The 13,535-nt window shown below is 33.5% G+C and overlaps 1 protein-coding gene across 1 annotated transcript; it reads left to right on the top strand.

The window, feature by feature from the left end:
* Nucleotides 1-7,210: 7,210 nt before the first annotated feature.
* Nucleotides 7,211-9,309, top strand: LOC145001490 (histidine-containing phosphotransfer protein 4-like). Its single transcript, XM_078960870.1, has 6 exons — nt 7,211-7,337; nt 7,982-8,112; nt 8,358-8,426; nt 8,516-8,587; nt 8,729-8,801; nt 9,050-9,309. Exons 1-6 carry the CDS (start codon nt 7,281-7,283, stop codon nt 9,068-9,070), a joined length of 423 nt encoding a protein of 140 aa, XP_078816996.1. The 5' UTR covers nt 7,211-7,280; the 3' UTR covers nt 9,071-9,309.
* Nucleotides 9,310-13,535: the final 4,226 nt, after the last annotated feature.

Below are 13,535 nucleotides of genomic sequence, written 5' to 3' on the forward strand. Positions count from 1 at the left end.
GAAGGGCTTTACTCAAACTCCCGGAGTTGACTATGATGAGACCTTCTCACCAGTTGCGAAGATTAAATCTATTAGAGTGATGCTAGCAATTGCCGCATTTCATGATTATGAGATTTGGCAAATGGATGTCAAGACCACTTTCCTTAACGGAAAGTTGGCTGAGGATGTTTACATGGCTCAGCCAGAGGGGTTTGTGGATCCAAAGCATCCGAATAGAGTGTGTAAGCTTGAGAAGTCCATTTATGGACTTAAGCAAGCGTCTCGCAGATGGAATCTTTGCTTCGATGAGAAAGTCAAAGAGTTTGGATTTGTACGAAGCGAAGATGAATCTTGTGTATATGTCAAAGCCAGTGGGAGTGTAGTAAGCTTCCTCGTTCTATATGTCGATGACATATTACTCATAGGAAACGACATCCCGACTCTGCAGGAGGTTAAGTCCTGGCTCGGGAAGTGCTTCGCTATGAAGGACCTCGGAGAGGCTTCTTACATTTTGGGAATAAGGATAGTAAGAGAAAGAAGTAAGAGACTAATTGGACTTAGTCAGAATACTTACTTGGAAAAGGTACTAAAACGTTTTAGTATGGAAAACTCAAAGAAGGGAGAACTACCGATACAAGGAAATGCCAAGTTGAGTAAGACTCAAAGTCCGAGTACCGAAGCTGAGATAGCAGCAATGAGCCGAGTACCATACGCTTCCGCAGTTGGCTCAATCATGTACGCTATGACTTGTACTCGCCCTGATGTAGCCTTCGCTTTGAGCATGGTTAGCAGATATCAAGGGAACCCTGGCAAAGCACATTGGATTGCGGTGAAGAACATCCTTAAGTACCTTCGGAGGACGAAAGAATGGTTCTTAGTCCTTGGAGGGAGTGATGACTTAAAGGTGCGAGGGTATAGTGACGCCAGCTTTCAGACTGACAGGGACAACTACCGTTCGCAGTCGGGCTGGGTCTTTACCCTAAATGGAGGAGCAGTAACATGGAAAAGTTCCAAGCAGGAAACCGTAGCTGATTCAACGTGCGAATCAGAGTACATCGCAGCGAGCGAGGCGTCGAAGGAGGCAATATGGCTGAAGAACTTCATCGGTGATCTTGGAGTTGTACCGGCCATAAAGGAGCCCATGGAGATTTTCTGTGATAACGAAGGTGCGGTTGCCTTGACCAAGGAACCGAGGGATCATGGTAGATCTCGACATATCGACAGAAAATATCACTTCATTAGACATCGTGTAGAAGAAGGACAACTCGTAGTGAAGAGGATATCATCAGAAGATAACCCAGCAGATCCGCTTACGAAGGGACTGAGTAGGGTTAAGCACTTGCAGCATGCTAGGAGTATTGGGCTGAAGGATGATATTAGTATATATTAGATAGTATTAGAAACGTATAATAGATAAATGTAATTAACATTTGATGATTAAATAAAGGAGTTTTATTTATGAGTAAAGTTACTGTCACATGTTAGTTGTTTAACTATTGTTTCACTTTGCATGTTTTGACTTCCAGAATAATTGAGTTATTAGGAATAATCGAATTATTCAAATGGTCCACAATCGTTCATATGTTGGGAGTAGATATGAATGAAGATTGTCATGAATTGGTGTGTAGAGTGTCTAAACGGTGTTAGACATAGCAAGGGTTGCTCCAACGTTCATGAGTGCTTATGAACTGGTTTTGAGCATTGGAATAAACCCGCGCTTGCTGGAATCACTTTATGGAATACGATATAAAAGGTGATCGCAAGACGATAATATCATATGGTCTTAAAACCTAGATATATGGTTTATTATTTGTTAATTGATTGTGCATTGATAATGCGAAAACGCATCAGTAACTTGATGTTATAAAACGCATTGTTGTGTATAGTTGGTTAATGAATAAGTAAATGCATATAAGTCGAAGTTTATCTGTAAATTTTATCCTAAGAGGATAGAAGAGATATCTTGGCCACTCGATGATTTGATTTGACTTATGTGCCGGGCCCGGTCAGAACTGAATTGATGTGTTCGATTAAGTTCTATGTCAAATAAATCGAAGATCGAGAAATCTAAATGCTAGACTAACCATTCCATAGGATTGTCAGCATGATATCTAACAGAGGACTGTACGATCCCTTATCTAAAGGACAAGATTGATTAGATCAGAGTTGACAGCGTCTTCGAGAGCTACGATTGCAAACCGTATTGTACTTGTATAGTTACTAGACTTATCCAAGTGGGAGACTGTTGGAATAGTGTCTAAGGCTATAACTATATTCGGTGGTGCATGGTCCTTTTGGGTTGCCTTCACCATAGCAACTTGAAGGATGATTTATTAAGAGAGAGTAAATATTATAAGGAATAATATTTAGCTATTTGATTAATATAAGTCATAAATTAATTGGTATTAATTTGGTGACTTAAAGAGATTAATTAAATAAGAGGGTATAAACTGTCAATTGTTTGATAGTTAGACTTTAGACTATAAATCCATTAGGATACACCTTGGACGGATTCTAAGAGCTTTAGATAAGCTAAGATTGTCCATAGGGATATCTATGGAATGGATTTGGATAGCCTTAAGAGAAGATTATCCAATTAGGGTTTAGGGTGAAACCCTTAAGGAGTCTAAAGGTATAAATAGGCCCTTGGGATGGGGAATTCGTGTACAACCTTGTAGAACCTAAAGAAAGGAACCTCTGGTCGAATTCCATTCCCTCTCCACTCTCCTAAATCATCTTGCTTGCTATTGGTGTTTGTAAGCCATTAGAGGAGTGACAATTGTGACTCTAGAAGCTCCAAGACAACAAGATCAACAAGGAACTCAAAGGTATGATTCTAGATCTGTTTCATCATTGTTATTTAACCTAATTAGCCATTAGAAGTCTTGGATTCAAAAGCATGTTTATTAGAAAGCCTAGATCCAAGCAATAGGGTTTTGCATGCGCACATGGAAAGTTCTTATGGCTAAAACCCAACAGATACAACCCAAGAACGAAAGTGTTACCTCCAAAAGGTGCCTCAATAGCAACCAAACTCAAATCCAAGCAAAGCCCTTTAATCCAAGCCACTTCTCCTTCAAGATCTCTTCAAACAACACCTCTCTAAGCTCTAATTTGCTCCACAAATGAACTCTCTACGAATTTAGGGTTTCTGGAACTCAAGGGGGGAATAAGGGAGGCTGTGGAGGGGTATAATGCTCTTTATATAGGGCTCAACCCCGAAAATTAGGGTTTTCTCCATACAGCACCTACTCGCCGAGTCCATCCTTGGGACTCGCCGAGTAGGCCACTTGACACGCGACCTGACTCGCCGAGTCTATCCATGGACTCGCCGAGTCATCCTCTAAAACTTACACTTTTAGCCCTTAAACTCTACTCTTGCGATTCCGGGATGTTACACTTAGGAAATGGATCTTTAATGTCAAATCAACATATGGTATGTGTTTTTATTATTTGATCCTTTAATTCATTATATTTTATATTATAACATCAAGAAAAATAATTTTCTTTTTATAAGGGGTTGATTGAGGCTGTAAAGGAGATGATGCCTTTTGTAGAGCACATACAGTATGCTAGACACATTTGTCAGAATTTACTTAAGAGATATAGTGAGGCCCACTATGAGACACTGTTTTAGAGAGCATCAAAAGCATTAAATGATAATTCATTTACAGCTACAATGAAAGAATTGGAAATTTTAAACCAAGAAGCACATAAGTACCTGATGGACAAGGATCCAAAAACTTGGTCTAGGGCATACTACCAAACAGGTAAATGTTGTGACTTAGTTGAGAATGGCATGTGTGAGAGCTTTAATGTTGTAATTATAGATGCAAGAAAGAAGCCAATTATAACAATGTTAGAATAGTTGAGATTGTACATGACGGAGAAATTGCACAATATAAAGGTGAGAGGACACTAATGGGGTAATCATATTTTTCCAGAAATAAGGAATGGGGTAAATGAGCTTAAAAATCACATGAGACATTTTGAGGTGTTAGAAAGTGGCTTAAACCAATTTGAGGTAAGGGGAACAGTTAAGGCATTTGAGGTTGACCTTGACAGAAGAATGTGTTCTTGTAGGGTGTGGCAGTTGAATGAGTATGGATGTGTGTATTCTATAACATATATCTCATACCTAAATGGGCATTTGGAAGCATATATGTATGTGATGTTTAGTACCACCACATACATGAAAAGTTAAAAAAAATATAGAATTGTAGCCATGAATAGGAATGACGTGTGGCCACAAACAGATTGTATTCTACATTTGCCACATATTAACAGAAGAATGTTCGGCAGGCCAGTAACTAAAAGGAAGAAGGGTATTGTTGAAAGATGTACTAGCCATAGGGTATCTAAGGCTAGAAAGAAAATCAAGTGTAGCATCTGTAAAGAGTCTGTTCACAACAAGGCCACTTGCCCTACAAAAGGACCTAATAATGTTAACACAATGAAGAAAAAAACAAAAGTTTAGTGAAGGTGGCAATAATGGATATAATAGAGTAAGTGTCAATGAAGCAAGAGGACATGTATTAATGAAACATTACTTGTAGGTTAATGAAGGTGGCTCAGGAGAGAAGGAACACGAGGAGGTGAAACTCTCTCTAATTTATGTGTAAGTTACTCCAACTCAAAATGGTGGTGTTAATGGTCAACTTGATGAAGCTAGTGGTAGTGTACAAGTTCAAGTGCCAAGGAGGATCTGTGTCAAACCAATTTCTAAAATATTAAAGGGGATAAGGAAAAGAAAATCATAAAGAATCATAAAGGTGAAATTGATCAAGGGAGTTGGGATGATAGTGCTCCAGGAAATTCAAAGGAGAAACTAGTTCCTATAGATTAGGATTAATATGATTTATACTTTTATTTGTGTTATGTTGTGATACTTTGGTGCTATGAAGTTGTTATGTTTTCCACTAGTACAATCTATGCAGTAACATACAATTACAAAATTGCCCATTACTATGGGCATTATTCGTATTTAATGGAAGTATTTTATGAAGTTTATGCACTATTACAAAATATGAAAGTTGATTGCTTTTTTTTTGAAGGATGTCAAGCTATATGATGCATGGCTGATAATGACCAATATGGTTCTACGTGCATATACTTCAATGACTGAAATACACAAATTTGTTTGATATAAACAGTTTCCAAAATAGACAATGTATACTTTAATGACCAATATGGTCCACATTTGACAAAAAGATAGGGGTCCACACATAAAAAAACAAATACTTGATCCACTAATGAATTTGTCATTAGATTAGGTAACAATTACAAAATTGCTCATACGCATGGGTCTTGTTGTTTCCAAAACAAGTTGCTAAATGTTGGGATCTACAACCAACATCGGTATTTGCAGTTTCAAAAGTAGTACATAAACACCAAAAGACAACTAAAATCAAGGATCAAAACACAACTACATATACCAAAACATCCTACAATATTCCCTTCTACTTAAAGCACCAAAGTGCAACAACTAATAGAATCATCATAACCAGAACTTTCAACATGAAATTTTGCTACATGAAAGCTTCCAATTTTTTGTTAAGCATCATCACAACTTCCTTCTCCTTTGTTACCTTCTTCTTAAGCTTGTTAACAATTGACTTCTCCTTTGGAAGTAGAAACTCCAAACCCACAACCGTCTTCCTAAGGCTGATCAGTTCGATAGAGTTCTCCTTTGAATCTACCTATTGCTTCAATGTTCTGAGAAGGTTCTTGTAGTACCCCTCAGACAACTTATCATCTTTCCAAAAGAGTAATCACAACTTTTTAATGTTGTCTGAAATATACATCATTGTCAAAATCATATGAGACCTTAGAGTTATATAGAATAAATAAATGATATAAACAAAGGGATCCCACAAAAATCATTCCTTTCAACATTTTCACAATAATCAATGGCATTACACTATTAGGGTTTTCTTATGCTTATCTAAACATCATAAATGCTACAAATCGTATGATTTTTTAACATTACCAGAAATCGCAACCATGAGAGCTTACCAAACTATTGCTACAGTTCTAGAATCGCCTTCCCGGGTTGTGATATTTCCAGCTCGTCTATTCGTTCGGCGGTTTCTCACACCCACAAGTATTCAGCTCATCTGACTCCCTAAAGTTACCGATTTGGATGGGAGGGTTTCTAAAAGAAGAGATCGAGGATCGAGACATTGCTTTGGATCTTTGCTCGAGAGAAGCTTACATGAAAATGGAAAGAATAAAGGTAGGGATGCTCCATATATGGGTGTTAAGGCTTTTGTATAAGAGGTAGTTGACGTGGAGTCAACGTAGAAATAACATGGCAGTTTCCCATTAGCTTACCGCACACATCGGATGCTAGGTAGGATGAGAAACCGGGAAACCTTCTAAAATCAGTCACAATGGTGTAATTGACATTTACAGTAAAACATTAATGATCAATTGGGCAAAAAATTAATATAGTTGGTCAAATCGGACCAAATGAAAAAGTTACTTTTACTACGGTATCATTTTCCTTTTTTTTTTCCTAATCTTTAACTAAAAATTACTTCATACTTTATAAAATATGTATCCATTAGAACCATTCTTATCAGTTTCTTAATTGGTTCTTACATCAAAATCACCATTATGATCCGTATTGGGGTTGATTCCACGGATTGCCTTTTTTCTTAATACTTTTTTAACTGGTTTTGAAATCTAAATCACCATTATGATTGGTTTTGGGGTTGATTCCAACATTTTAAAATTGTTGGTTTTGGTTTCAAATTATTATTGTTAAAAAATAATTAAATACCTTCAACCACTCTAGTTTTATCACCATATTTCAAGTGTATCTGAATTTATTAAATTAGGGCACGTTCGTCCCAAATGGTGGGCGATAGGGCGGCTGTTCAAGCCTATCTTTTAAAAGGTTCAAATTTTTTTATGAAAATTATTATATTGAGAAGATAGTATAAATAATTTTTTTTCAATTATTAAGTTATTATAAAAATTTGATGACATTTATATATTTTAAAGGTCTATTTCTTTTGGACCAAAATATATTTGAAAGAGGATTAGAGATATACCAAAATAGAAAGACATTTCGATTTTTCTAGATTAAAGTTTTTGATTCCTTTCTATCACTGTGATCTCTTCCATGCAACAATCCCACCACCCCACTCCCACCCTCACCATACCCTACCACATAAAAATCTGAACTATAAAAGGCAATGCAACACTTGGTTTGATAGAAGGAAGCAATACCCAAACAAGTGAACCCACCCTCTAAAGATTCAATCTATCATCTTCGTTACATATATCTACAAAAGATGGAACAAAATCACTTGAAGAAGATTAACTTCATCAAAAGCTCCCTATTTGAACAGGTTTGTATTATTTTTTTTTATCTTATTGCTCGAAGTATCCTAATAAGTTATGCTCTCTCGTAAACAAGAAAGTAAATGCTACTAAGCCTATTTCCCCCCCTGCGTTTCCAGTACATACATGATTGGCTTATAACTTACAATGGCTGAGTAATGTGATTGGACAGAAGTTTTAAAATATTCACTTTTAAAAGAAAGACGATTTAGTTCTAGAAGTGAACACGACAATTTGTTTAATGAGAATAAAAGTAATTTATATCTTACGTTTATATATTGTTTTTTAAATAAAATAAGTTCATGTTTAATGCTACATATCGTTTCTGTCGTCAAGTTTATCTCAATTCCCATAAGTATGGAGCTAATTAGTGTTTCTTTTGACAGCGATGAAAATTAGAGAAAGATAATATAAATAAAAGATACATTAGTCATTGCAATATTCCGAACTTATATATCTGCTTTAATATAAGTACTTCATGCATCCCGAGCCATGTCATCCATAAGTCACTTCGTTATATATGTACATGCTCTCTCTCTCTCTCTCTCTCTCTCTCTCTCTCTCTCTCTGTGTAAAAAATGTTTTGGGTTTTGGTTGAACTGCTGGATGAAGTTCTTGCTAAATTAAATGAAATAAATGTGAATACTTTTAGGGTTATTTGGATGAACAATTCGCCCAACTTGAGGATTTACAAGATGATGCAAACCCTAATTTTGTGGAAGAAATCGTCACATCGTTTTACTCAGATTCAACGAGACTAATTCGCAATGTAGAAACCGCACTGTAAGTAACAATCAACCATCCGCCGAACATCCTATTTTCTGATTAAATATATTAATTTCTCCAGCCCTTTAACGTCGCGTACATAATAAGTCAAAACAAAGCATATTTAGCAACCTATTTTGCCAACACTTGTCGGTTGCTAGTATCTTTTTATATCGGGTCAATGTCATTTTCTGTTGGTACTTTGTCACAAATACATCCTGTGACGACATACTTGGTAATCAAAGTGAAACTTGTACTTACAGGGAGAATCACCCTCTGGATTTTTGCAAGCTTGATGATTATATGCATCAATTCAAGGGTAGTAGCTCAAGGTATACTTCAGTTTAAAACCCCACAAGATTAAAATTATAAGTATCTTAATTTGAAGACGTTTATAAATTTATATAAATTTTGTCTGTAGCATCGGTGCCAAAAAGGTGAAGGTCGGGTGCAATCAGTTTCAGGAAAGCTGCAAAGCTAGGAATGCCCAGGGGTAATTTTCAATGTTAAACAATTCAGTTGTTCAGCACTCGATTTGTATGCCTCACACCACTAGACTGAACGGTATATAGCTAGCATATCCTATTATTTAAAGCTCGTCTGTTTAAATCCTTTGATGATTGCTTGATTTCAGATGTATTATGGCATTTCAACATGTGAAGCAAGAGCATAGCACTTTAAAGAGAAAACTTGAAGCATATTTTCAGGTTTAATTCTCTTTCAAACTCATCTTAATAGACACATATTGTAGAACAAACATAACATATATATATATATATATATATATATATATATATATATATATATATATATATATATATATATATATATATATATATATATATATATATATATATATATAGCAAGGTTTGCAAATTAAAATTGGTTAACACTTATCTAAGATAATCTATAGATCTTAAGTTCCAATGTAACACTTGTACAAACATCAATTCAGATCTTAAGGCAAGTAGAATGATAAGAAGAATCACGTCCTACAAGCGGGAGAAGAAGAAGAATCTACAATGTCAAACAATTCGATCGATGATATCATCATATTTATAAGCAGTTAAATTTATGCTTTTGTATCAAGTATTTGTTTTGGTTTCTAATTTTCTGTGTTTTGGATGTATCATATCCACTTGCGGGATGCATCATTCTTTTTGTTCAACTTTCAAAGTCAAATAATACATGTCGCCTTAGCGACAAAATTATCCATTGTTCCTCTATGATAAATAGCAAATTAGCAACAGATGTAGGTCTGGCGCTGGAGCATCTTTTCACCCTAATTCGATCCAAACCCTTAAGAATTTTATGGGTTTGGAGCATCGTTTTGTATTCGTTTATCCATTAACAACCTGTACCCGCTAACATTTTTATTAAAAGGGTCGTATGGATCATCATCGACCTGATCCGTTTATAACCCGCTACTTATAAATTCTAGAATTATACGTTTATATTTTATCCTATCTAACGTTTAATTTTAATTCCAATCAAAAATCCAAAAGGAAAAGCCAATTAAAATATCAAACTATTTTTACATAAGACTCGAGGAGTTGATTTTTAGCATTCTACCACGAATCATTATTTGTTACGATTTGAACCCCAAACTTATTAAAATTAAAAAACTAAAAACTAGCGATAGATGTTAACTACATCAAATTTGTAGTAAAAATACGGTTAGATTTTTATAGGACAATTTGTTCGTAATCAATCATTTTACCAAGTATGTGATAGACATTAAAAATATATGCCTAAACCTGAGAATGAGACGGATTTTGAGCGAATCCACCTTGATGTAGTTAACATCCATCGCTAGTTTTTTACTACAAATTTGATGTAGTTAACAACTATTTTATCATGTCTAATGTTTAGTTTTTAATGGCTCCAATAACTATTACTTAAATTATTATTTGTTACGATTTGAACCTCAGAATTATTTTTTTAGTTTTATAGGGTACAATGTGAATTTTTTTGATCTAAAAGGTTACTGAACCGGTTATTACAGGTTGACAGAGACAAAAAAAAAAAACAAGTCATATCCTGGTTTAGGGACCCATAAAACCAAAAATAAATAAATAAATAATTTTAGGAAATAAATAGGTAAACACTAAAAAGTTTGTATGACATTTAAACCGTAAAAAATGTGTTTCATGGTCTTTTTAGCGACGAAACTCTGTCAATAATCCATTGATAAACTCACAGGTTAGAAAATATTTAGAATTTAAATATATTTTTGATTTTTATAAAATCATAAATCCATCACCTAGTTAAAAGTAAAAGATATTAGTATTTAAGATAAAGCATACAAAGAAAAAAGTTGTCGGTTTAAGTAGGATGGTTGTTTTGGGTTGAAAACTAGGAGCTGGTTAAAAAAGTAGTATATTTTTTATTAAAAGAGTAGTATATTTTTGATTCGTAGGAGCCGGTTAAAAGAGTAGTATATTTTTTATTCCTATATATTTGGTGATTAAGTTTTTTTTTTTTTTTTTTTTTTGTCATTTAAGTAATTTTTTTTATGTATCCTTTCAATTTATTTACACAGTATATTTTCAATTTGTTTAAACCATATAAATTCAGTTATTATGATCGGTTACTTTTAATAAGTCAGAAAAATAACTAAAATAGTAATATACTTTTCGATTTGTACACATCTGATCACTAAATTTTTTTTTCATCCACATTTACTCATTCAACTTGTTTAAACTCTACACATTCGGTCTTTATGACCGGCTACTCGTGGTAATCCGTAAAACATGTCTTAATAGAATAATATATTTCTCACTTCATACACATTTAGTCCTCATTATTTTTTGCATATTTAGCCATTAATATATTTCTTGCAAAATTAGTCCTTATTGATTTTGTACACATTCAATACTTATAACTGGTTTCTTGAGGTTATTCTCGGTATCCTACATGGGTCAATAATTAATAATGTGTCCGGAGTTGTTGATGCTTATGGCCACCGCTGCCTCGGCTCTTCGGTCTTATGGTTTGACTTAGGTCTTGTGTTTTGAACATCGTAACTTCTTCATACGATCTTAGATTTTAACGATATTTATATACACATGTTCATATTAAAGTCTACTACAATTTTTGTTTAGATTACTCTTGATTATGTAACACCCCTAATCTAGCAGACCAAGAAAGGAAAGGAAAACCCTAAGTCAAGGAGTCAACTCGTCGAGTCCAAGGAAGAACTCGACGAGTAGGAGTGAGTTCCGTGTCGCGGATTAAGTGGCCGACTCGGCGAGTCTGGTCTGGGTTGGGAAACCCTAATCTCGGAACTTGGTGTCCTATTTAAGCCTCATATTCTCATCCATTCAGCCTCATCTTCAGCCCCCGACCCCAAACCCTCACCCACAAAACCCTAGTGGATTTCTTGTGATTGTGAGCCATTTTTGGAGTGTGTGTGGCCTACTTGGAAGCTTGAAGAAGGAAAAAAAAAACTTGGAGGAATCAAGAAAGGGATTGTAGATCTAGAAGTAGCTTCTCAATCTCATCACTTTCTAGTAATCAAGTCTTGACCTTGCTCATCAACCTCTTAGATCTCCTCATGTCCCATTTGTTTGAGTTCTGGTTCAAAAGCTAGATCTATGGGGACAAGGATGTCCCTAGCTTAGATCCATTTAGATCTGGAGCCCCTAGGTGTGGGTAAGGCATAAAGGTGCAAGTTTTATGCCATTAGGATGTCCCATGCAAGCTTAAACAAATTATCATGGCCTTTTTGGAGCCCTAAAGGCCATGCAAATAATTTGGTTTGAACAAATATATAATCTATATTTTTTTCATTACAATAATGTTAAATAAATTGGATTATATTTATAACACTTAATTATAAGCTTTCGTAAAATACGTTATCGTGTTTTAAAATTTCAATATGTATTTAAATTTTAATATGAATTTGAGAAACAAAAAACGAACTTTATATTAATAATTAATTAATATAATTATATATATATATATATATATATATATATATATATATATATATATATATATATATATATATATAAAACACAATATTATAAGTAATAAATATTACATTTAAATTATAATGAGTATATAAAAAAACCATAAATGTATAAATATATAAAAAGAATGAATAAAATCGACAACTAAAAGTTTATCTCCATTGAATATTATAACACCATATTTAGTGTTATACTATTCATTTCCTCCAAAATGAAGGAATAAATGGGATAAGGTTGGAGATGAATAAGAAAAAAATAAAGAAAATAATGAAAAATAAAAGTAGGTTGAAGATACTCTAAGATCATGAACATACTTTTTTGGCTATTTTAGATCACTTAACCTTTTTAGGTTATAATTAATCACTATGCGTTTAAAATTGGGTTCATTTGGTTTTATAATTTTTTCCTACAATATGTTTATAACGTTATTTTTGTTTCGTTTTTACATGCTTTTCACTGTTCGTTTTTATAACTTTATTTTTTTATTTCGTTTTTATATATATTCTTTTCATAATTTGTTTTTATAACTTCATTTTTAATATGTTTTTTCACAATCTAATTTTACCTTTTTAATTCGTTTTCATATTTTTTTTTTAAATCAATTTTACGATTTCATTTTTTCTTTGTTTTTAGATGTTTTTTTTCGGAAAAATGATTTTAGAACTTCATATATAATTGCTTCACTAATTTGATGTAAATTAACTAAATTGTAGAATTATTAACCCAAGTGATAATCCCATAATTATTAGTTTCTCATGCATTTAGTAACGTTGCATAAACAACAAGTCTCTATTACACTAGTAACAATACCTCACATTTGTTCCTCATACAAAAAAAAATCATCATTTCATAACTTACGGTATACATAACTTTTGTTATTAATTTGGATTCTAATTAACCCAAAAGAATCAAATTTTGGATCCATAATTTCAATAATCAAATAAAACTTATAATTTAGTATAAGAGAAAAACCACCAACGAAGATGAGAAAATAATGATGAATTTTTTGTTGGGGTAATTACAAAAAAACACTATATTTTTCTAAAAGTCCACTTTAACCATCAATTTTAATAATTTATGAAAAAACCACAATTTTTTGGTAAAACCTTTCAACGCAACCATTGTCACCTGTTAGATCCGGTTTTAATTACAAACAAAATGTTATATTTTCATATAGGTTCGGTTTAACCACCAATATATGAGTGGTTTTTTTAGCACAAATATAGGTCATAATGGTCTGTAATAAAACTTTTATCTAAAACGGATGGTTTTTTAGCACAAATAAAATTTTGGTGGTTAAACCGGATAAGTGATAAAATGTAGTGGTTTTTTAGTCATTAATCTTTTTTGTTTGAGAAACATACGTGGAGTGTTGTTACTGTTGTAATATATAAATATTAAGATAAAAAAGTTGTTAATTATGTAACGTCACAGGATGCGTGAGGAACAAATTATTCTAGAATTACC

The sequence above is a fragment of the Lactuca saligna genome, chromosome 6 (assembly GCF_052625555.1).
Source record: "Lactuca saligna cultivar CGN05327 chromosome 6, ASM5262555v1, whole genome shotgun sequence".
NCBI classification, from domain to species: domain Eukaryota; kingdom Viridiplantae; phylum Streptophyta; class Magnoliopsida; order Asterales; family Asteraceae; genus Lactuca; species Lactuca saligna.

Excerpts from the sequence above, each read along its gene's own strand:
- LOC145001490 (XM_078960870.1), top strand. The coding sequence starts at position 7,281 with ATGGAACAAAATCACTTGAAGAAGATTAACTTCATCAAAAGCTCCCTA. Across the intron at positions 7,338-7,981 it reads AAAGCTCCCTATTTGAACAG|GGTTATTTGGATGAACAATT; the intron begins GTTTGTATTATT and ends GAATACTTTTAG. Across the intron at positions 8,113-8,357 it reads CGCAATGTAGAAACCGCACT|GGAGAATCACCCTCTGGATT; the intron begins GTAAGTAACAAT and ends TTGTACTTACAG.